At 36.4% G+C, this 24,124-nt stretch overlaps 1 protein-coding gene across 1 annotated transcript; it reads left to right on the plus strand.

Annotated features, from left to right (window-relative positions):
• The first annotated feature begins 6,750 nt into the window (after nucleotides 1-6,750).
• Nucleotides 6,751-9,155, plus strand: LOC105053062 (protein TIFY 10a). Its single transcript, XM_010934082.4, has 5 exons — nucleotides 6,751-7,065; nucleotides 7,788-7,974; nucleotides 8,082-8,353; nucleotides 8,540-8,597; nucleotides 8,710-9,155. The coding sequence occupies exons 1-5, from the start codon at nucleotides 6,912-6,914 to the stop codon at nucleotides 8,855-8,857; spliced, it is 819 nt and encodes a 272-aa protein (XP_010932384.1). The 5' UTR covers nucleotides 6,751-6,911; the 3' UTR covers nucleotides 8,858-9,155.
• The last annotated feature ends 14,969 nt before the right edge of the window (nucleotides 9,156-24,124 follow it).

Genomic DNA, 24,124 nt, shown 5'->3' on the forward strand with positions numbered 1-24,124 from the left:
AGTTTGATTTGCATCATTATGCTTGATAAAAGAAATGATGGAAGCTCCAATAAGAAAATATCGGAAGGGAAAAATGCTTCTAAGATGCAGATAATCTTTCAAACTTGCTATTGATTTACCCTGGTGCAAGGTTTTATTCAATTTGATTAAGATTTGGAATAGTATTGCACATGGTTTCCATGTCCCATGCTAGCACGGTACATACCATGGTACGACTTCATATCAATTATAATTTATGTATGCGGAGCAGTACAACCTTCATACTGGATGATGCATCCCGTTATTTGGATGGATTTTCAATTGGTCTGATGTGCTTATAGAATTACCTGTTGAGATAAGATATGCAACTCATCATATTCCAATTTGTCCAGCCACACTCTATATTTAGCCTCCTTACTACAATATATATCAGCTTTTACGCAACATTATTGTTTTTATAAATAACTTCATGCCTTCATCTACAAATTAGTGAAAGGGACTTCTTAATTTTGGCTAGGGATATTTTGTAAAATAGGATCAAGAATCCGGTTACGCTAAGTTTGTACTAGTGCACCTTCTGTCCTTAAATAGTGGTCCCAAAATGATAAGGACCCCTTTTGTAACATTGGAAAACTTTTTCTTTTCAATCATTCGCAAAATGGCACCAAAGTACCATGCTTTGAACCATTCATCTACTTATTAGTAGCATCTATGCAGAAAATTCCTTCTATTTGTCATGAAAGTGAATTGGCCGCTATGTTAGGCAACTTTTGAGGTTAACATGGGATTGGGTTATCTATGCTCAGACACCCATCAATTAAAAAGGCAGGGCAGAAAGAGAACATGTTAGAGAGTAGGCGACAGATACATGGGTCCATAGACACTCCTTATCCTGAAAATTAGAATAACAAAAATTTCATTTTGTAAAAGATGATTATATCACTAAAGTTCAGGGATAATCTCAGCATCTTTATGTTCTTCCCTCTTTTTTTAGTTGTCTTTCCCAAGTCAGGATATGGCATTGCTTGCCTAGTTTGTTGTAGGGTCCACAAAAGCACATGCTGCATGTCTGATTCAATTGTATTGCATGCAGTCAAAGCAAAGGCAGAGAAGCCTATCCCTTTCACTCACAATATAGAAGCAAACTAATTCTTTCTTTACTTCACATTTTTACCATTTCTATCAAGAAAAATTACCATCATCAAATTGTTATATATTAATCTTGTAGAGAGGAAATATATGCTCTATAACATTCGACGAAATACCACAAATTTGCAACTAGAGCCCATATGAACTTCAAATAGAATCAAATAATTGCTCCCATGAGCACTTTTGGTCAAATGTCATTGTCCATTTGGAAGCATCTCCTTTACTTCAAAGTGCTGGTAACTAATCTTTTTTGACAATAAAACCAGAGATCTCGTGCAAAACAAGCACAAAGACATTCATAAAAATCCAAAGCAAGAAAATCTTTGGAGGTATTGAGAGAGACCATGATGATTTTCTAGCTTTATTGTATACAGCTGTCACAATTTTTATCTCTGGAGCAAGTTTTCATCGAGCATATCTCTTTTCATACAAGATAAAGTCTAGGAGCTGAAATGTCAAGAAGCTATTTGTCTAGGCTAATGGTACGTTGGATCAGTCTATAATGATAAGAGTTGAAGAGATTATACATAATTATTCTATATCTACATAGAGTTGGACTACATATTTTACATTTTACTTCTTAAAAAAAATGGTTGATGATCTTAAAATCAATCATAGGCTATTCAAATTGAAGATTCAAATAGTTGAATATTGTCTACACTACAAAAAAATATTTGATGATCAAAATTTATATATTTTGACAATTTTTAACCAATGCATCATGTCAATGCAAAAATGAATTATGAATTATTTCAATTGCATTAATATGGTAATACATGATAGAACTTAGAAATTGAAAATCCATATATGGATCATTATCTATATATATTAAAAATATAAGTGATTTTGATGATTAAATCATGTAAAATAAAATATTATACTATTAACACCATCCATTTTGATGCCTACTTGATATTTTGGTTAAAATGATAAGATATATAAAATTTTAGTTTTTAAGTATTTTTAATTGTATAAATCATGTTCAACAATTTACATCTCCATCATTAGTTTTGAATCATCAATTCCTTTTTCAAGAAATTAATAGATATATACATATATGAGAGGTCAATAGATAGAAGAAACCCTCCATCAATTAAGTTCTAGTTATCCAACCCTGATGAAGATGAGTCTTGTACTCTTAAGTTTGTGGCACAATCATCAATTAGTTTCACCAGCAACACAAGTCCATGCTTCTCATGCTAGACTCCACACATACAATCCATGCTACAAAAGCCAGCTAATCCAGAATTTCAAGCTCTAGGCATGCCATTTGATTGAATATATATATATATATAGAGAGAGAGAGAACATATCAAGTGAGAGGAGTGGCTTAATATGAGAGATGAGAGGATATAATAATAATTCTTGAATCCATATCAACGGTTCAGATGAGAAAGCGGTTGTTCAGACTGTCCAAATATTTTTAAAATTTATTTATTTATTATTTTTTTAATTTTTTTAATACGTACGATGCTCATCTGAACTGTTGACGTGGATCGAAAAATTATTATTATATCCTCTTATCTTTCACATTAAGCCATTTCTCTCACTTAATACACTCCCTATATATACACACACTTAAACTTACCACTTTGATGTACTTCATTCTATAAGGATGAAAGGAATGAGCAAAAAATAAAAGAAATCTAACTTAAACTCCCGCACGTGTTGGAACTGGAAGCTTCCAAATCCACACTAGATGAAATATCATTGATCCTTGATGGATATTTGAAGATCTATCATATTCCAGCAAATTCTACAATCGACGAGTTCTACTTGGTGGGACACTCAGGCACGTGCTTTTTTTCCCAAATGGGGAATGTTGTGATGGCCGTTGGTCACAATATTTGTCACTACATGGTTGCCCATTGCTCTCTGATGCGCTCCCGCATGTAGGGCCCAAACCACCCACTCCTCCTGGCATCTGACAAAGTAGACCAAAGGAAAATGGGCCCACCAATGCAGAAAGAGAGATAATTTCTGTTTGTTTATCGTTCGGGTAAATGAAGGATACCCCTTCCTTCGTACCCGTCGGCCATTGGATCTTCCATTGCACATATCTCAAAGCATTTTGAATTCGGTTTTCATCAGGAACAATCCAACGGACATTGGGCGGGAAGGAGAAGGTGTATCCTTCCTTCGTGGAATGGATACAAGTACAATCCATATGTTTTTGATGGTCATAGATCGAGTTGTATGCCGCAATGCTATTAAAGGCCTAATTATTAGATGGAGAGAGAAATTATTGGTTGGAGCATGTCCATCAGCCTAATGTTGGACATATCCAACAACTTAGAAGTGTTATAAACTGCCAACAACTTAACCATTGTTTCCCACTAATATTTCTTATCTGAATCATGATGATCATGATGGGCATTTGTTTGCAAACAAGCATACAAAAATGTTGTAGGTAAGGTTATCAAATTGTAATCCTGAAATGGTGACTTTGGAATCATTGGAGAACCTATTTCTAAAATGTCTACTTTAGTTCAACTACTCTAGTTATATTCTGGATACTTTGTTGTGACATCCTTTTTCTTTTACTGAAAGTACCATGTGTTGCATGATCGGTGTCAATATGCAATGGTGATGAAATTAATAATGGATGAGATATCTTGAAGGCAATTACATGGATCTTTTGTGGCAAATACTATGTGAGTGAAGAGCCCCACTTTCTGTTACTTTGGTGGTAAAGAAAAAGTTATTGAAGCATGACGGTATGTAGGCACCATACTTATGGCCTCCTGCTTCTTTGTTTTATTCTTTTTTTTGGAAAAAAATATATGGTAGATGAGCAACTTAGCAATTATCTGCTTGGTCTAGAAAGCATATTGATAATAATGTTAGCACATTGCTTAACAAAATCATCACCTATAAATTGTGTGTCACGAGAGCTAATCTCAGACAAATGGCAATATTTCTTATTTGAATCATATATGCTAATTTAAGCTGTTTGATTAGGTTAGGACTAGTTCAAACCTAAACTAGATCCTTCCATATTAAATTTAGGAGTAGGTCTTCGGCTTGAGGCTACAGCAATAGATGTCTAATTTATGCGGGCTTTGCAAATGTTAATTAAAACTTGCTAATTGGAATACGATAAAACCTTCAATTGTCACCATTATAGGCCCTATTTGTCAAGATTGTTAGCTTAGTTGACTAAGTTAGGTCCAATTTTCATGGAATTATAAACGGTTGGACTACATTTGAAAGTGGCCAACAGAAGATCAAGTATGCACGTGTCAGCAGCATAATAAGCCTCAACCCAAATTGCAACTATGTTCTCTAGAGAGAGCCATGCAGAGGATCCCAGTAGGAGAGAGTAATGGTCAAACCGGGCCAACCACCCCCGACCGGCCGGCCCCCCGATTTGAAGTCCACCACTTGGCAGCCAATTATGGCCCATCGATCAGACGGCTGTCATGTCAGAAGTTTCAAATCATACGATCCGGACCGTCTGATGACGACCCAACGACGGCGGACCCGAGCATTGCGGTACAGGGCCGGGGTGGAACATCGCCATCAGATGGACCCCAGCATTTCCCACGTGAACCTTTGTGGATGCCGAATCCAGACCGCAACCGAAGACCCATGTCCAATGGAACCCAAATTGGAACAAGTCCCACCCCTTGTTTTCTTCTCCCAAATAATTTAAAAACATCTTTGGATTTTTAAAATACAATGATCTGTATTATTTTATAAGGACACCCAGGAAGAGGCCCATATTTTGACCTTATGCTCAAGGCTACCCACCCTAAAATACGAATATTTAAAAAAAAAGCCATAATAATTGGACTGGAATTGGGAGTTGGGAATGGTTGTTAGATTCCATTCCAATATATTCTTCTGTTTGATAACTTATTTTATTATGAGAATGTTGATTTCAAGGAGTAAAACCATGCTTAATTAGATGGCTTGGATATCATTCTCCCTGGTTCAAGGTTTTTGCCTGAGTAAAAATAAATATATATTTTTATATAGTTTATTATTTCTATCAATTATTTACAAGATATATGACGAGAATCTGTTGTTATGATATATTGTATTCCATTGAGCCTTTTCATTTTCTAACATAATCGGATCAAGCTAATTAATCTTGATGGGAATTGATTTTCTCGGTAGAGTTTCTCATTTCTGATTTTCATTCTAGACAATGAAACATGACGTAAGTATTTAATTAAATCACATAAAAATTATCTCTATCAGTCATGGATTATCTTAATACATATATATCGTGCAAAGCATAGTCATAACTTTAGCATATAGGAACAATTTGATTTGATGAAATGATTCAAAATTCAAAAAAAAATAAAATTGATCAAAAATTTGAAAAGAGTTTGGATAACAAAGAATTATAAAAAACAATGAAATTAAAAAAAGATTAGATTTTTCAAGATTTTTTAAATTTATTATTTTAAAAAAAATATAAGAGAGGCAAAACTATTGAATGATAGCAACAGAAAATCACTGCTAGCAACAATATATGATATTTTAATACATAAAATTTGTTAAATTAATATGTCCTATCTATTTTATTTTAATATAAATGATAAAAAATTAAAAAAAAAAATTTATAGGTTGCTCGAACCACGTAATCTAATCAATGCACCTATTCCTCTAAATCAAGACAAAAAGGATCGATTCCACAGCCCAAGGGACTTTTTACTCATGAATAATTTATGAAAGAATCATAAAATTTATGTATAATTTGAGAATAAATGAATAACTCCAAACCAATTCAGTTTTAGAGAATAATTTGGAGGATCATTCTATCAAAAAAGAAAATCAAGAAAAACTATATAACTTTCAAATAAGTTAGAGAACATTATATCTACAATGCAGATGTGATTGAGATGGTTGGACTAGTCGACAGTCATATTCTTTCATTGGTCAAGCTTAATCTATTAGCTTAATTGCTTGCACGTCACGGACACATTTGAACAAGTATGTATAATATCTTTCATGAGAAAGGCATGCATAGCTAGCATTTCAACTCATATTCAACATTTTCAAACAATGATGGTGGTGATCACCATAACCATAATTACTGATATAATGAAGTCAAGCTATAATTCACATTCCACATTGCATTCAAATTAAGGATGACAAAGCCATGCCATTGGTCCAACCAAATGACACTGATCACCACCATGTACAAAAAAAAAAAAAAAAAAGCACATGATACACGTAAAAACTAATCCTTTGCATGTAGGTGCAGGACAGCATCAATCTAGATGGCAATAACTTCAAATTAATTACATCTCTACCCAAAATAACTTTAAATTACACCTAACCATCGAGTCGTCTGGTTCTTTTTCGGACGTCCAACTCCAACTCACGAGCTTTAGCTGAACTATTCATTATTTAAGTGCCCGTATATATTATATTCTTGCTTTGTGCTGTCTTCTCGGTGGACTTCGTCCACCAAAGACACCACGTGTTTCTTTTGGATTATTTTTTTTAATCTTTCTCCACCCTTTTTTCCTTGCTCTCTCTTTTCCTCTCTCTTTCCTCCACTCAAAACACACGTGCTTTTGAACTCATCCTTTACTCTCTCTCTCTCTCTCGGGGGAGAACAAGGACTATAAAGAGAACAACAAGAGACTCATAAAAGAAACTAAAGGAATTGAAGAGAAAGGAAGGGATAGAAGAGGAAAGGAAGGAAAAGAGGGAGGAGGAAAGCTAGAGAGGAAAAGGGAGGTATAGAAGAGGAAAAGGAAGAAAAAGAGGAGAAGAGAAAGAGAGGAAAGGTGGCGAAGTGACGGGAAGAAGAGAGAGAAAGGATGGCAGATAAGAGTGGGAAGAGAGAAGAGAAACAAGGGGGGAAGTCTAGCTTCTCGGTCACATGTAGCCGGCTGAGCCAGTACTTGAAGGAGAATGGCAGCTTTGGAGGCATCAGCCTCAGCATCACCCCTCGGCCTCTTGAACAAGCTAAAGGTCAGATCTGGTTCTTCTCCGTTGCCTTTTCTTTTTGTTTTTTGTTTTTTTTGGCTTACCTTCTTTCCTATGGAAAGAGCTAGAGTTGAGACTTCTATATACTTTTTTTTTTTTTTTGGTTTCATAGGGAGTTCTGTGGACTACTTGTTTTATTTTCTTGGAATCAAAGAGATAGATTGGGTGGGTTTGATCTCAGAGTTTTAAATTTTTCTCAAAATATTTTTCTTTATTACAAATATTTATTTATTTTCTCCTTGGATGAATTTAAAAATGATTGTAGAAAATGTGGTGGAAGCTAAGTATTCTATAATTGTATTTTCTTGATGTAGGTTTTCTAGATTCAACCTTAGATTTTCTTTTTTTTTTCGCCTTTCCCGGTCAAAATATCTTCTTACCTATTGAAAACGTTATTTTCGCCAACCCAAAAATTTAAAATATTTTAAAAATGCAATGGAGTCTAGGCTTCTTTTTTTTTTTTGATTTCATGCTGTATTTTTTTTTTCCTGTTTTATTATGCAACTCCTGTAATATTCTTCTTTAACTGATCTTCTTCTTCTCCCCCCCACCCTCTTTTTTTTTTTTTTTGTTTTCGATTTTCATTTCTTAAGTTTTGAATTTTAATTTCCATACTCGACTCATTTATTGTCATTAATTTCAGTTAGAATCTTGTAAACTTTTAAATAATTATAATTTTTAATCAATTATTTTCTTTTCTATTTCAGGAATAATTCTGGCGCCCACCACCATGAGCCTGATGCCGGGAGTTGCTATGTCGGCAGAAGACCATTCCCAAAATGGCTCCGACCAAAATCCTCCAAAATCTATGGACCTTTTTCCCCAGCACGCCGGCTTTGACTCCCCTGTTGCCCCGGCTAAGAAGGAATCTAGCGTGGCTTCGCATAATAACAAGTATGGTGACTTCTGATTCCAAATTCCAAAAAAAAGAAAAGAATTAACACAAGACTTTACTCTCTCCTAAGTTTAATTCTCATGCTTTTTAAAAAAAAAAAATGTAGGGAGCCAGAGAAGAATCAATTGACAATTTTCTACAGTGGAAAAGTGTTGGTTTTCGACAATTTTCCGGCAGAAAAAGTTGAGGATTTGATGCAGATGGCAGGCAAGGAGAGCTTGGTTCCTGAGAATTTGGGTTTTATCACCCCTTCTACAACTACTGCAGCAACAGTTGATCTTTCTCATCAACATAGATCTAATATTGCATCCACCTCGGATAGCCAACCTTTGATGCTTCAAAATAGCATACCAAAGCCTACACAAGCCAATGCCTCAGGTAACAATTCTTTTACAATAATTTTCTCCTAATTAAAGTTAAGTTTTTTTTTTAAGAATTTATATTTAATTTTAGTTAAGGTTTATTGCAATTTTAGTTCTATGGTATCTTGTTAGATCTACTCATGGTTAGACATTATTGTGAACTATTATGACTAATAATGATATATTTCTTATTGAACAACAGATATGCCCATAGCAAGAAGGAATTCCCTCCATAGATTTCTTGAGAAGAGAAAGGATCGGTAAGTATTTCATGCACAATGATCATATAACGTGGAAAATTTTTTATGATGGAAGACTAATGATTATTTTGAGAATAATTGAAGACTAATAATTAGTTGTTAATCTTTTCAGGATTACCACCAAAGCGCCATACCAAGTGAATGCTTCTTCTTCGGTGGCAGCAGAAGCGGCCAAGCCAGAGGATAGCAAGTCCTGGCTTAATTTGGGTCGACCAGTTTCAAAGCCAGAGCAGAGCTCTAACTTGGAGGGTAAAAGATAGGAGATATGGTTCAGATGTCTGAAACCAAGTACCATCTGACTTCAATTCAGTCCTTGCTCTGTTGCCTTCCACTTTAGAAAAAGGGGTTGGAGATGAAGAAAAGGGATGGTTGCACTGAGTGAAGTCTGATACCTGCTAATGTTTGGGAGCAAGTTTAAGGGCAAGGGTGATTTTTATGTAGAAATAAATTGATGACTGCAATAGAGAGAGAAATGAAAAAGAAATTGATAATGACAATCATATGTAAAAAATATTTGTTTTCAGTTTAAATCTATGTTTTAACCAATAGTTTCTTTAACTTCTATTATTGGATTTGCATTTTCTTCTCTCTCTCTCTCTCTTGCTCAAAGTTTTCATTTGTTCATAATAAATTTATTTGGAGCAATTAGAACAGCCACCAAGTTAGTTCGACCCAGATTATCTCCACTGTATAATACAAACATTTGTCTCCTGTATCAACTCCAATTTTACATTATTGATTAAAAGAAAAAACAAATGGGCAAACTTATCGAGTATGCCTCATATATTCTAATCTTTCATAAATACATATCTCATCGTTAATAAAATTAATTCTGCCGAAACATCATATCAAAAGATACATAGTTTCACAACGGAGTGACAATTAATTACGGTTACATTTGGAAGCTATGCGTGTCCATAAATCACCGTTGATGTAAAACCAAAGTTTGGTAGAACTGGTAGGACCTCCATCCATCAATGCCTATTGCTTGTTTTGATTAAAGTTAGGTACTTAGCAAGGAGGACAGTCACAATCAGCGATGTATAACATCTGATCTGGAAGCCATCATCATCCATGATCAATCACCATTGCCATTGTTGTCCAAGATCTCTTATAGATTACAGAACTGTTTGTTGCTCACCAACCCGGAATGCTTCTCTTTGATTGAAAGCTAAGTCCTTGGCGTTGAAGACACATTCTTACCATTACTCTCTGGCCATTTTGCCAATAACTTTGGCCTATGACTTCTCCTACTGGTATCATGTGAAGGAGTCCCCACCCTCACTTAGAATTTTGGCTGGACCACAAATTATTTTGAGTCCATTCTCACACGGCTTCTTGACTATAACTCGAGTAGGTGGTCTCTATAGGCTCATGTTTGTCATGGTGGATATAAAGTTTCTAGGTTAAACACTAATCTTTAAATATCCACATTTTTGTGCTTGACTTGCTAGTAGGTTTGCTATGACGTCACTAATCACACTAGATTACTAGTTTTAGCCGAATCAATAATATGTTTATTACATTGGCTTAGAAGCATGACATATGTCGTGTTGGTGAGCAACGATTGGATTATTTTTATTTTTGCAAGGTCATGTGTCAGACATTAAGGTCTTTGTGCATGTTAAATGTTGCATGTTGATCAGAAATGATGTGATGGTACCATTAGGTTTGCTTGTATGTTTATGTGCTAGCTTTTGAAAAAATTGTGGTGCTAATCTAAGAACATATTGTTCTCAATTTAAAAAATATCAAAAAAATAGTTCTTAAATTTCTGTAACAAATATAAAGAACTAGTTTTGGCTAATGAAGACCTTGGATTTGACAACTTCACCATACATGCTACTTCTTAAAACTTTCACGCAGTTCTCTTTGAAAGCGATCAAGGAAGAGTTGTTGAACTTGCCTGAATATATCTAATCTAAAATCCTTCAAAAACAGTGCAAATCTTATAAATTAACATCATCACATACAGATGGATGTTTTAATTTGATTACGATGGCAAATACTCTGTCCCTTCTAACTATACCTCATTAATTGCTGGCCGTACGGACATTGACATGAATGTTCATCTACCCACATTAACATGTCCTTGGATGCCGTCTTCTAGAACCTCCTAATTGTAGATTAACATGTCCTAACTTCTAGACCTGAAGATTGCTCATTTATGTTTGTATTTGTTACGATCAATTCCCTCGCCGTCCGATCATCGGGTCACGCACCTATAAGAAAGTTTTTTTCAGTCTTTGAGACGAGCTTAAGAGAAACAGCAAAAAAAAAATTAGGAGAAAGCTTAAGAGAGCTTGAGAAAGCTTAAGAGAGCTTTTTTCAGAGCTTACCAAAACTGTTGCCTTACCCCTTTTATAGTAAAATACGGTATGGTCCTGTCATTAATGGTGCAGATAACTGGGGAGTTGTCAAATCGTCGGAAGCTGTCAAATCGGTATGGGTTGTCATGTCCTTGGCAGGACAACGTCCCATGCGGTCGTATAGTATGTCCTTAGCAGGACGACAACCCATAGCGGTTGTATGGCGTTTGGATGGGCTTGCCGATTATATGTCGGTATTCGGCTGCCGGGACGTCGGATGACGACTCAAAAATACCCTTCAGCTGATCTGGTGCCTTGTGGAAGTCGGACGTCGGCTGCCACCCCCGATCGGCTGCCACCCGTTTATCGAAAGTCGGACGAGACCCGTTTATCGGTCAGGCACCGTCGGAAGCTCCTTCGTCCGCGCGCATGTATTTGTACGCGCGCTCCAGCAATTCGATATATGTCCGGGGGAGGGTCTTATCCAAGGAATATAGAATCGGGATCCCTTAGCCCCCTCTTCATGGTCGAGATAGCCATGTCTTCGTTGAGGTCCCGAATTTCAAATGTGGCCGCATTGAATCGGGCCACAAAGTGTCGGAGTGTCTCATTTTCTCCCTGCTTGAGGGAGAAAAGACTGTCCGAGGTTCCTGATGGTTTCCGGTTGGTGCTGAAATGGGTCATCAAAGAATGCTCAGCTGCACGAAGGAGTGGATACCTCCTGAGCGGAGGTCGGAGTACCAGACCCTGGCAGTTTTACGGAGTGTGGCGGGGAAGCCGATGCAAAGGAGGGCATCGGTTGCCCCTTGAATTGTCATGAGAGTCTTGTAGCTCTCCAGATGGTCAACTGGGTCGGTGGAGCCGTCGTAAGGCTCTACATGAGGCATCTTGAACCGACTAGGGATCGGTTCGTCGAGGATAAATCGGGAGAGAGGTTGGGTGGTCCGGAAGTCGACGTCGTTTGAAGACTTTGACCATCCGTCTGGAGCTGGCAAGCCGACGGTCGATTTCTTCGAACTTACGTTCGTAGTCGTCCAACCGTCGGTGTTGAGAAACCCCAGGGGTCGAACCTCCCGACGAATTTGAGAGTGAGGCGGATGGTGTCCGCGGCCGCTTCTCCTTCCTCGCTCGCTCCAGTTGAGAAGGAAAGGGACGTCGAGATCGGTGGGTGTCGCACCGTGGCTGCCTCCCCCCTTCTCGGTGGAGTGCTGAGATGGCTGCTCTTGAGGAGGAACGGAAGTTGATGCGAACGTCGACGGCTGCTTCTAGACGGCATCGGGTGCGCGGCCGGTTGTTCCGCCGGTGGTTGCGACAACTGGATCGGTTGTTGTTGGGGTTTTTGACCGCATCCGTCAGAACAGTCATTTGCCGTACGATCGCCGCGATCTGCGCCTCCGTGGTTACCACCGGATGTGGAGAGCTGGATTCCGCCAGGAGGGTAAAGAGGGGTCTCTTTCCGGTGGAAAGACGCCTTGCCGAATTGATAGCTCTCGATCACTGAGCTCTAGTTTTTGTCATCTCGAGAGATTTTTCAAGCTCTATGAAGTACGAGCCACCTCTTCCTGACGCGACAAATCTGTTGTGGCCAATCTCCTCATCGCCCGATCGTCGGGGTCGCACATCTGCAAGAAAAGTCCTTACTGATCGGAGATGCCTCTGGCGGGAACCCTCCGACGTTCAAGTCAGAGAGGAGACAAGACAACAGTGGAAAGAAACAGGGGCTCAGCTTGAGAAAGCTTAAGAGAGCTTTTTTCAAAGCTTATCAAAACTGTTGCCTTACTCCGTTTTATAGTAGAATGCGGTATGGTCCCGCCATTAATGGTGTAGACAACTAGGGAGTTGTCAAATTGTCGGGGGCTGTCAAATCGACGTGGATTGTCATGTCCTTGGCAGGACAACGCCCCATAGTGGTCATACAGCATGTCCTTGGCAGGACGACAGTCCATAGCGATTGTACGGCGTTTGGACGGACTGACCGACTATATGTCGGTATTCGGCTGTCGGGACGTCGAGTGACGACTCGAAAATACTGTCGGCTGATCTGATACCTTATGGAAGTCGGACGTCAGCTACCATCCCCGACAGTGAGTTGGTGATATGGGTTCGACTGGTTGGAAACAGTATGGGCCTATTTGGTCGGTATACATTTGGTCGGATATTGTTGGCAGTCATTGTCGAAGTCGTCTGTCCGTCCGGTGGATAGAGTCGGACGTCGATCGGATCGTTTCGAGAATAAGTCAGCATATAGAGGTCGATCGGTATATTCCAACGTATTAAATTTATAACATGCTATAATACTGTTGAAACTTAAGATCCATAATGCGTGGATGGCAAATTCAAAATGAAAGTTTCCACCATGCACTGGGATTCGAGTTGGCATCAACCATTTGATTGCAAAGCTCTCAAAGCATTCTAAACTCTCCCTTTCACGTGTCTGCACAGATTTTGTGATGGTTATTGTGCGATTCAGTAGTGCACAGAAATATTTTTTTTGTGCGTGATTTAGTAACGCACAGAAATATTTTTTTGCACAAAAAATACAATCCGAACCCCACGCAACACCCGCTTAAATCACATCTTTAAGATTATTAAATGAATTATCAGAAATTGGCTTTTAAATTAAAAATGAGTAGCCAAGTGGAGGTTGCAAGGAAGTTTATCTTTGAAAAACGAAGTATGCGTTGTACCAAAAAATTATCAAAAAAAAAAAAAAAAAAAGCAGCATGCCTAGAACGTGAGACCAGGACATGCCACAAACAACACATGTCGGCAGATGGTTTTGCCCAGGAAAGGGAGAAAAAAACCCATGTCGGCAAATGGTTTTGCCCAGGGAAAAATAATAAAAAGTGCGGGTGCGGTTAGGTGAAAAAAAATCTCAAAAAGGAAGCAGCAATCTTGCGGAAGAGAAAGCTGTGAAGTGGGTGGGTGGACGCATGAGACTTTAATTTAAAACACCGTGAAGGCCACCACCTCACGTTGCTCACTCCAATCAGGGCTATTGCACTTGGGAGGAGGTGCACTTGGGACCATGGATGGGGTCTTTGTTGGCTTGGCAGTTGGAGGTGTACCCTTGTCTATTCTTTAATGCTTGTCCTTGTGGTCTGATTGGTGGAGCCCACACAGAGACATTGGTGCAACATTGGGCCGTAAATTCTGGGGCTTGCCTTCTTCAACAAGGGTTAGCTAGATGTACCAATAGATTTTTGAAAAAAAAAAAAAAAAATGTTAGGCAGGCCACCAACTTAGCCATGTGGAGCACTCTAGCGTTTGTAGTATATTTGAGCATATATTATGAAAGAGAATTATATCCTACACAGTATGAACAATATAGCTATGTATCATATCAATCATCTCATTTTATTGCTGTAGACCATATTTATCATATCCTTGGTGATTGGTTCAATGAAACGATACGATTGGTTAATATGATGCATGATCATGTTGGTGCATCCCTCCTAGCTAGCCTTCTGATGTTTGAGACGAAAATAAGAGATGGAATTTTATGAATTTATTTTTTTAATTATAAAAATATATAATTAGTTTTAAATAAATTAGAATATAGTTGAATTATGTTTGCACAAAATATTAGTTATTCCAAATATAGTTAATGGTATTTTTGTGGTATATCACATGTTTTGGATTGTGAACTTCTTGGTGGATACATAGACTTCGAATCATTATATGCAATTATGGGATACGGATATGCCCCTTAAATATGCAGCGGTGCCCCAAAGTATTTGGATGACTGGTCAGAGGAGCTAATTAAGCCTGGCTATCCAAAAGCTTGAGTGGAAGTGGATGTTACTTGCTCTTGGAGGGTAAGGCATCACAAAGAAGGGGAAAAAAAAATTATGTTGGCTAACTTCCTGAAGGTAACTCTAATATTTTCAGAGTTGTATCACCATGGTTGCATCTGGAGATGGAATTGTAATGCGAAAGAAGATGGTGAAAACACAAATGTATTCCATCATTTCTTTATGTTAGATAGAATTTGAATCATCTAATTTGCCAAGAGCTTGCTTCAATTATTATCTTACTTCTATTACTGTAGAGTAGATGAATCCACTAACTAGAAGGACTCGTTGGTTCATGGGAAATGAAGGAAGAAAAAAGTAATTTCTGAAAAATGGAGAGAGGCTTCTTATTTATTTGGAGTTTTAAAAAAAGAGAGAATGAAAAAATCTTTTTTTTTAGAAAAGTACTTTTCATATTTTATAAAAAGTAAAAATCTATAGAAGAGATAGATTTTGAAATTTTCTATGAGATGAAAATTGATGGTGCTTTTTTCTTTTTAAAAATAACCTTTTACGATCCACGGTTAAAATTTTACAAAATATTAATGGATGGTTAGGATGAAATATTGAATAGTGATATATACGAAAATCTCCATATTAATATTATCCTAATATTTATATGAATATAATATAATATTTATATTAATATATATAATATTTATATTTTAATATTTATACTAATATAATATTTTAATTAATATTAATATAATATTTATATTAATATATTAATATTTATTTTAATATAATATTATATTTAATATTATATTTATATCTATATTAATAAATTTATTATATTAAAATATTAAAATTATATTAATATAATATTAATATATATTAGTATTATATTAATACAATAAATTATTATGATCTAATATTATATTATAATATATTAATATTTTATTTATATTAATAAATATATTATTATTATTATATAAAGTTTAGAAGTACAAAGGAACGATCTTATATCTATTAAGGGTATGATAGATATTCTATATAATTTTTTCAGAAAAATAGATACTCAATCAAACATAAGCTATACTGTAATAAGTAAATTTTTCGTAGTCAACCAAATATATCAAAATTTTATTTTTTAAAAAAAAAAATTTAAAAATTTTTTTTTTCTCACGAACCAAATGAGTTCGAAAGATATTAGCGTTGAAAATCGAAGAGGCTATCACAAGTCTTGCTCCAAACAGGATTTACTAGTTTTCTGTAATTATTTTTTAAAGTATTTCAAAATATTATTAAGAAAAAATTATTAGGTCGAATCGAATCATTCCACCACATAGGACGGAGGCAAACCTACAAAAAAATCCACACATCAGTTATTCTGATTCTCCCGTTAAATGCTGGCTAACCATTCCCCATTAAATGCTGTCCAGGGCTATCTATGATTTAGTAGAGAAAAAAAGCCGCCAGCCAATCTTGGTTCCAAATCAAATGCTAACCATCACTAACCATGGTTAGTAGATGAAAAAGCCAAATCATGGTTAGCTATGATTAGCGTTTTTTATTTCCTACAAATCATGGTTAGCCATAATTAGCACTTTTTATTTTTCTACTAAATCATGGTTAGCCATGACTAGCATTTAATGGAGAACTAGGTGTATGTCTCTACTAAATCATGGTAAGCCATGGTTAGCATTTAATGGGGAATGGATTTCCTACTAAATCATGGTTAACCATGATTAGTGCTTTTTCTTCCACTAAACCATGATTAGCCATGGTTAGTATTTAATAGGAACCAAGAACAGCCAATGGCTTTTTTTCTTTGCTAACCCATGGTTAGTCATAAAGAGTATTTAATGGGGAATAGTTAGCTAGCATTTAATAAGAAAATCAGAAATAGTTGATGTGTGGACTTTTTATAGGTTTACCAGTATCCTGCATGGTAGAATGATTCTACCTAATAATTTTTCGTGATTGAAGAGATATGATGGCTGCAATGAAGGATTTCTTTAGTCAGAGCTTAATGCCTGCTTCTTGGATATCAACCTTTGTTGTTTTAACTTGAAAAATGGAGCCCGATGGAACAAATGACTATAGACCTATTAGTAAAAATCCAAGCTAATCAGTTGAAGTTTATTTTTTCCATGGCTCGTGTGAGCTTTCATCCATACATGGAGCATTATTGATGACAACAGGAAAGTATGCATTCAGCAAAACATCGATACAAAAGAAAATTATTAATGCAAAATATGATAATTAGAATGAAATATAATAAAAAAAAAAAATTTTCTTCAAAGTAACAACACTAATCATGCTGGGACACTGAAATCTCGCTTTTTTAAGGAGGTTCAAACTTGCTATAATTGGCAAAGCCTACAAACCCATATGTAGCAAATCTTCTCTTTGGCTTGTCCCCTTCGAAATGCAACAGCATTAGGAGTGTGCATTCGGTTTTTTGGATTCAAATCAAACTGAAGTTATGAAAAACCAAATTTTTGAATTGCATTTTGTAGAACCAAAAATCAAATCGAAGTAGTCTAAAACCAAACAAACCAAAATCTAAATAATTTCGGTTTGGTTTGGTTTGATAATTTGGTTTTGGACTTCTGCGTGTTGGGCTTTTAGTTTTACTTTGAGTTTATTAAGTTCTTTAATAATTTTATTATTTAGATTACAAAATTGTAATTAGGCTTAGTATTGTTATTCAAATTTAAATCAACAACAAATTATTTTTTTAAAAAAAGTTCAATTCAAAAAAATTTTCTCAAGCTTGTTGTAATCTACTAATAAACTATTTATCATAAGTCAACCATTTTAGTTTTTCGTTAATCAAAGTTATCAAATTAAATAATAAAGATTGAATCGATTAAAAAACTTTGGTTCAGTTTTAAACTGAAATTGAAATTTTCAAAAAAAAATCAAATAAAATATTAAAATAATTAATAATTTGGTTCGATTTTTGGTTAATCGAACCATTTATACACCCTTAAATAATATGGCTGAATTGTTGTATAGCTCCAAACCAACTTAGCACAAAAGTTAGATTCAAAGCTCCATAAAAAAATATTTTTTTTTGGCTAAAAATTATCAAATTTGCTGGCATGTAGAACGAGAATGTTTTTTTTTTTTCCGTGCCTTTCGAAATTAATGTAGTCCATTATTAGCCAAAGTAACATGCTAGTGGGGTAAAAAGTGATAAATATTCTATTAAAAAGAAAAAAAAAGGAATAATTAGGCCTTAGCACTTTTCTTTTCTTATTCATGGGTCTCCTATATCTTGGTTCACCTAAAAACATTGGTCTTAGGGCCCATTTTTGTGCATTATTCATTCGAGTAATTCTTTGTACACTACATGCGGTGTAAAAAAAAATACACCACCTTATCTTATTGGGCCACATAACCACTATTTTCAATATGCATTTAATACCTATAAATCTATTTTTTACTTAAAATTTTGAATAATGAAATATCCATTTTTTTTTAAAATTATAATATTCTATAATCATATTTTCACATCTGCGGTCAAAATATGACTTTTTGCTCATAATCTGATCACAAGATGTCATAAAAAAGGAATGATTTTTATCATTTAAAAATTTTATAAATTTTCAATGATGAAAATACTTCTCTCTTTATGACTTCTGAAAAAAATTATTACATTTAGTCTATATGAAGTAATAATTTGATTGCAGAATATCATAATATGGTCACAGAAATCATAATTTTTTTAGAATAGGAGGGATATTTTTATCATTCAAAATTTCAAATGAAAAATGGAACTGTAGATATTAAATGTGCATTGAAAAGCGATGGCTATATGCTTCAATATGATTGGATAGTAAATTCTATGTCAATTTTATTGCACTGCACATAATATACAAAAATTTTCTCTATATATTTTGATACGCTTTCTAGACTTCTGCAAGGCCTGTGTTGTTAGTAGTAGGAATATTCATGTTTATTAGCCGAAGAATGGAGGGTCTCAGATCTTTCATTTGTTATTGGTGGATGAACTCCCGCATTGTTTGGGATGCATAGGACATTAGACATATCTCTTTACTTCTCTCACTCGGCTCAATGTCATATTGTGAAGCGAGAAATTTTTTGTGCACTGTACGTGGTGATTGGCTTACGTATGGAATCGATGAAAATTTTTTTTTTTTCTCCTATGCACTATTGATCCGTGCGTGGGCCAATCACTGCATGCAGTGCACAAGAATTTCTCAAGTGAAGTCCCATATGTGCTTCAGCCCATAAACTCCCATAAATTCTCAACCGAGGGGAGGTTCCATTCTTGGTGTTCATAGCAAACGTGGTACTGGGAAGCGTTTGGGCACCCCTCCTTCGAGTGATCATGGACTCAAACTGGCTAAACTCAATGAACTTTTTGATAAGCTGAATGGAAGGTTCGCAGATTGGAAGTAGTTCCTTTTATCACAGATGGGTAGGGTTGTTTTGATTCACTCTGTTCTTCCATTCCAGTGTTCTTGTTGATTTATTGTGGTGCAGTTCTAGTGCATGTTCTTAACAAGTTGGAGATATTGCTAGAAATTTTCTCTGGGGACATGATTCTGACCATAGGAAGTTGCACCTAGTTTCAAAAGAGTGGATCTGTCCACTGAACTTTATGGGTGGCATGTCTCTGTCTGACCCTAGGAGGAGACAAGAATTGGCAAGCAAAGTTCTTAACATGCTTATACCAAAAGGTGATCGGCAGGATAGAATAGTCTGGGGGATTAATGGTAGTTCCAAGTTAAAAGCTCAGGATGCAATGAGGATGAAAAGGCTCACTCAGAACTTTAAGGAGATTAGAAGTTAGATTGGGTTAGGAAACTACTTGCTTTTCCTCAAGCATTATAGTTTTGGTGATCTAGCTGTCACTTTAAATTGGAGTTTACTCAAAGCCAAGATGAAGGGGACTTCCACTGATGATCCATGGTGCTAGATCACTGCTTGCTCGACTTTGAGCTCTTCTACTTCTTCTCCTTTGATGAGTAGTATGATACCCCCTTTCCATGACATCATAGAAGTTGTATGTTTTGTAGGTTTTGATTTGTTGGTGTATCTTGCAACCTCCTTACCAAGAAAAAAAGTTTGAGAATTTTTTATCATGGCAAAAGTGAGAAGGAGATTAAAAAGTTTGCCCATAGAAAAGTTGGATTACCTTGGATAGCTTAATTCCACCATGTTGTATGGAACTAATTTTCAGGGTGTAACTAATCTATATTGACTATAATTGTTGTGTATAAATCATATATTCATGTGTGAAAATAAATTATTTGACAAGAGTATGTCTTTATCTATATTTCATTTACCCTCTATTTTATTTGTGTCAGGATTTTATGTATGGACGTGGAGATCCATGTAAGTTAGTTCTTGGCAGTAAAAAGGCTCCCCTTATTAACATACCTTTCCATGGTTAGTCATTATCTTGTCATTTTACAATATAAAATGGAACGAGTTCCATATATGAAAAAATAAGGAAATATGATCGTTACCATTCTAGACATCTAGTTCTGACTGAACTTTCTGAAATTATAATTATTGGTGATTCATATCCATTCTCATGACTATTATGCAAATGATTGCAGCCATGTTCGACGTAGGTTTAGAAGAAGTTGTTAAAAAATTGAAGATTTATTAAGCATCAATAGTTAGGTTTAGGTTTTATGGTTTTGTTTGTTGTTGCCATCTCTTTACCCTTTTGCATGGTTCTCTTCTCTGTATTTTTTGACTCCTCAAAGAACCAATAATGCATTGTTCGAGTGGGTTAGGTGAAGTATATGTGTTACAACAGAATGCCCAAACCCTCTGCGGAAAATTTACATTCTTTAATGGATGATGCCTGCATATTTGGTCTTGACTACTACAAATTATGAACAATATATAAGCTAAACTTCACATGTAAATTTATCAATGATCTTACCATAGACAGCCTCACCTATATTCTTGTTTCAGTTTTGTGGAATGCTCCTCAAGGTAATGTGAATGCTTTCCTTTGGCTCTTGTATTGCAGTAAGTTGCTTATGGTTCACAACCTAGAGAAATTATGGAAATAAGAGATGGGTAATATTATCTTATATTTTGAAAGTCTTGAAGGGTTCAATTATCTTGTTCTTTTCTTTCTTCTTGTTTTTTCCCTCTTGTTTCCAGATATTGAGTTGTAATAGTATTTTGGCTGTGTTAATTTCTTGAAATCAAGTAGGTGGTTCGAAAGTTGTTCATAAAACACTGACAATGGTGAATGGATTTCTCCCATTCTTAGAAACTTGTGGGCACCACGGAGAACACTGATGTACACACCATTCCAAAAAATGTGGTAGGAATTATAAGTGTTTAGTGAGAAATACTTTATATCCTTTACCTTCCTCCCAAAAATTCACCACTTTCTAGATTTTCACTTATTCTTTATTTATTTATGCATTTATTTGTCTGTTTATTTATTTATTTTTGTATAAAAGACCTGTGGGAAGTATGCAAGAACAAGAGTTTGCTCTTTAACAAATACCAATGACCTCTTGTGCCTTGATCAAGTGGGATGGTAATCTGGGTTTCTAGTGCAACTATTTGAAGATTTTATTAGCTTGGCGAGTGTTTGCTGCGTGTGATTTTATGTGGAACAATGCCCCTCACCTTTCTATATATGGCCTTCAAAGTACGGTTCTATGTCCTCCTTTTGGTTACAAGATCACTTAGTTTAAACATTTAGTGGGTCAGCAAGGCTGCAGAGAGACTAAACATCCGAACGTTTCATACCGCTATATTATTTGGCTAGTGGCTGCCCAGATTCCAGGCTAACCCTGTTGTGCGCATAATTTTTTTTTTTATTAAGAGGAAGATAGTAGTGGGAAGTGAAAGAACAAGTAGTGGGATAATTGAGTACATCTCAATCTATACAGCATATATGTACAGCGAAAACAAGATCGTTTTGTAGAGAAAAGATAATTAGAACAAACGTAAAATATAAAATAGGAGAGATAATCAAGTAATAAAAATAAATAAAAAAAATACATCAGAATTATGTGGTTCAGTCTGATTGTTGGCCTACGTCTATGGGCAAGACCTCCTTAACATTCTTTTATTAATAATCCATAGCACAACGAAGTACAAAATTGGAAAAGAAGAAAAAAAAAATAAAAGGCTCACACAGACTCTCTTTTACAAAAAAAAAAAAAAAATTTATTTTCTCTCAAAAAAAATCTCACGTGTCTCTTATTTTTTTCCTCTTCTCTTGGACCCTTTTTTTATTTTTTTCACTAGTCTTTGGCTACAGAACCTCTTCCAAAGCCCTCCCTTTAAATAGAGCTCGTCACCAGGTGAAACCAGATCCAAACCGTATCACAAACGGACTCTTATTCGCTATAGAATCGAAGAAATAAAATCCATCATCGGTCTGCATCGCATGGCCCAGATTAGCGCTCAAAATCATCTGGATCACGTCCAAATCAAAATGGATGAGTCCTCAGCCATTGGATCAACACCGGGAGAAAGGGAGACCATCCGATTGTGTCCAGCCCACCAGAATATGCGTGAACTACGAGAAACGTTGGAGAAACGAGCGTCAGTCCATCATGGACCACGAGAAATGCCGTGGAAATGGGTGCTCGGTCCACGCACCCATCGTGGACCGCGAGACCGCGGTAGACCGTGTGCTGGGCTACGCTCACGCATGGGTTTAGGTCGCGCCTGGCCTGCCTACTAGGTCCGGGTCGAGCTTCTCACATGGGCTTCATTCAAATAATTCTTCCACTTAAAGTATGTGCCGAATTCACGAGAACGTCGTCCGTGGAGGTCTTGCTAACCTCCCACTCCTCACGTAGCTTCAAGATCGAGAGAAGCTTTGCTCCAATTGAACTTCTCCCGAGCTATTAGCTTTGTCAACACATCTGCTGGATTTGCATCAGTATGAACTTTCAGCAACGAGACTAGACTATCATCAACTACATCTCTTACAAAGTGATAGCAAATGTTAATATGCTTTATCCAAGAGTGAAATGTCGGATTTTTCGTCAAGTGCAACGTGCTTTGACTATCACAATTCGTCCTCATCTCATCTTGCTTCACCTTGAAGTCTCCAAGAAGCCTCTTGAGACAGATAACTTCTTTGCATGTGTGTGCTACTGCAATATACTCTGCCTCTGTCGTTGATAATTCCACCACTGACTGAAGCTTAGACTCCCAACTAATAGCATCGCCGCCCATGGAGAACACATAGCTTGTGGTAGATCTCCTCTTGTTCTGATCACCTGCAAAATCAGAATCAACATACCCAATGCACTTCAAACCTGCTGAACCATAACAGAGTAAATGATCAATCGTCCCTCCCAGATACCAGAGGATCCACTTTACTGCTGTCCAATGATCGCTATCTGGATTTGCCATACACCAGCTCACAACTCCCACTGCTTGTGCAATATCTGGTCTTGTGCATACCATGGCAAACATAAGGCTTCCTATTGCTGATGAATATGGTACCTGAGCCATGTCAGCCTTTTCTGCTTCTGTACTGAGTGATTGCTATGCTGACAGTTTCAACTGAATAGAAAACAGGGTAGACATCGGCTTTGCATTCTGTATATTGAAGCACCGTAGAACTTTTTCCACATATTCTTTTTGTGAAAGCTAGACCTTTCTATCCTTCCTCTCCCGTAGAACCTTCATACCGAGTATTTGATTTACGGCTCCTAAGTCCTTCATCTTGAACTCCTCAGCCAACTAAGCTTTCAGATCTGATATCTGACTCATGCTATTCCCTGCGACCACCATATCGTTGATATATAACAGTAAGATACAGAAGCTTCCGTCATTATAACCGTAGAAATATGCACAATAATCTACCTCCAGTCGATCAAATCCCAAACTCACAATGAAAGAATCAAATCGCTTATACCAACACCACGACGCCTGTTTGAGACTGTACAACGATTTGTTCAGCCAACAAATCAACTGCTCATTGCCTTTTTCAATAACACCTTTAGGTTGCGCCATATAAATCTCCTCCTCCAAGTCATCATGCAAGAAAGCTATCTTTACATCCATCTGCTCGAGCTCCAAATCCATGACTACTGTGATCGCCAAAACAATCCAAATAGTAGTAAGACGAACCACTAGTGAGAAAATCTCATCAAAATCAATTTCTAGCTTCTGAGCATAATCTTTCACCACCAAACATGCTATAAATCTCTCCACACTTTTACCTGTATCCTTCTTCACTTTATAGCCCACCGACATCCGATCTGACTCCTCTCCTCCGGTAAAACTACAAGCTCCTATGTCTTGTTCTTCTGAAGTGACTTCATCTCCTCCTCCATAGCACAATGTCACTTTTCAGCATTGGTGGACTCACATGCCTCCCTGTATGAAGTTGGCTCGTCCTCTTCTGCCAAAACAACATAAGCACAAACATAGTTAGCAGAAGGAATGAAAGAAGTGAAATAGTCATCATACCTGGTAGGAGGTCTAATGACCCTCTTAG

The sequence above is a fragment of the Elaeis guineensis genome, chromosome 10 (genome assembly GCF_000442705.2).
Source record: "Elaeis guineensis isolate ETL-2024a chromosome 10, EG11, whole genome shotgun sequence".
Classification (NCBI taxonomy): domain Eukaryota; kingdom Viridiplantae; phylum Streptophyta; class Magnoliopsida; order Arecales; family Arecaceae; genus Elaeis; species Elaeis guineensis.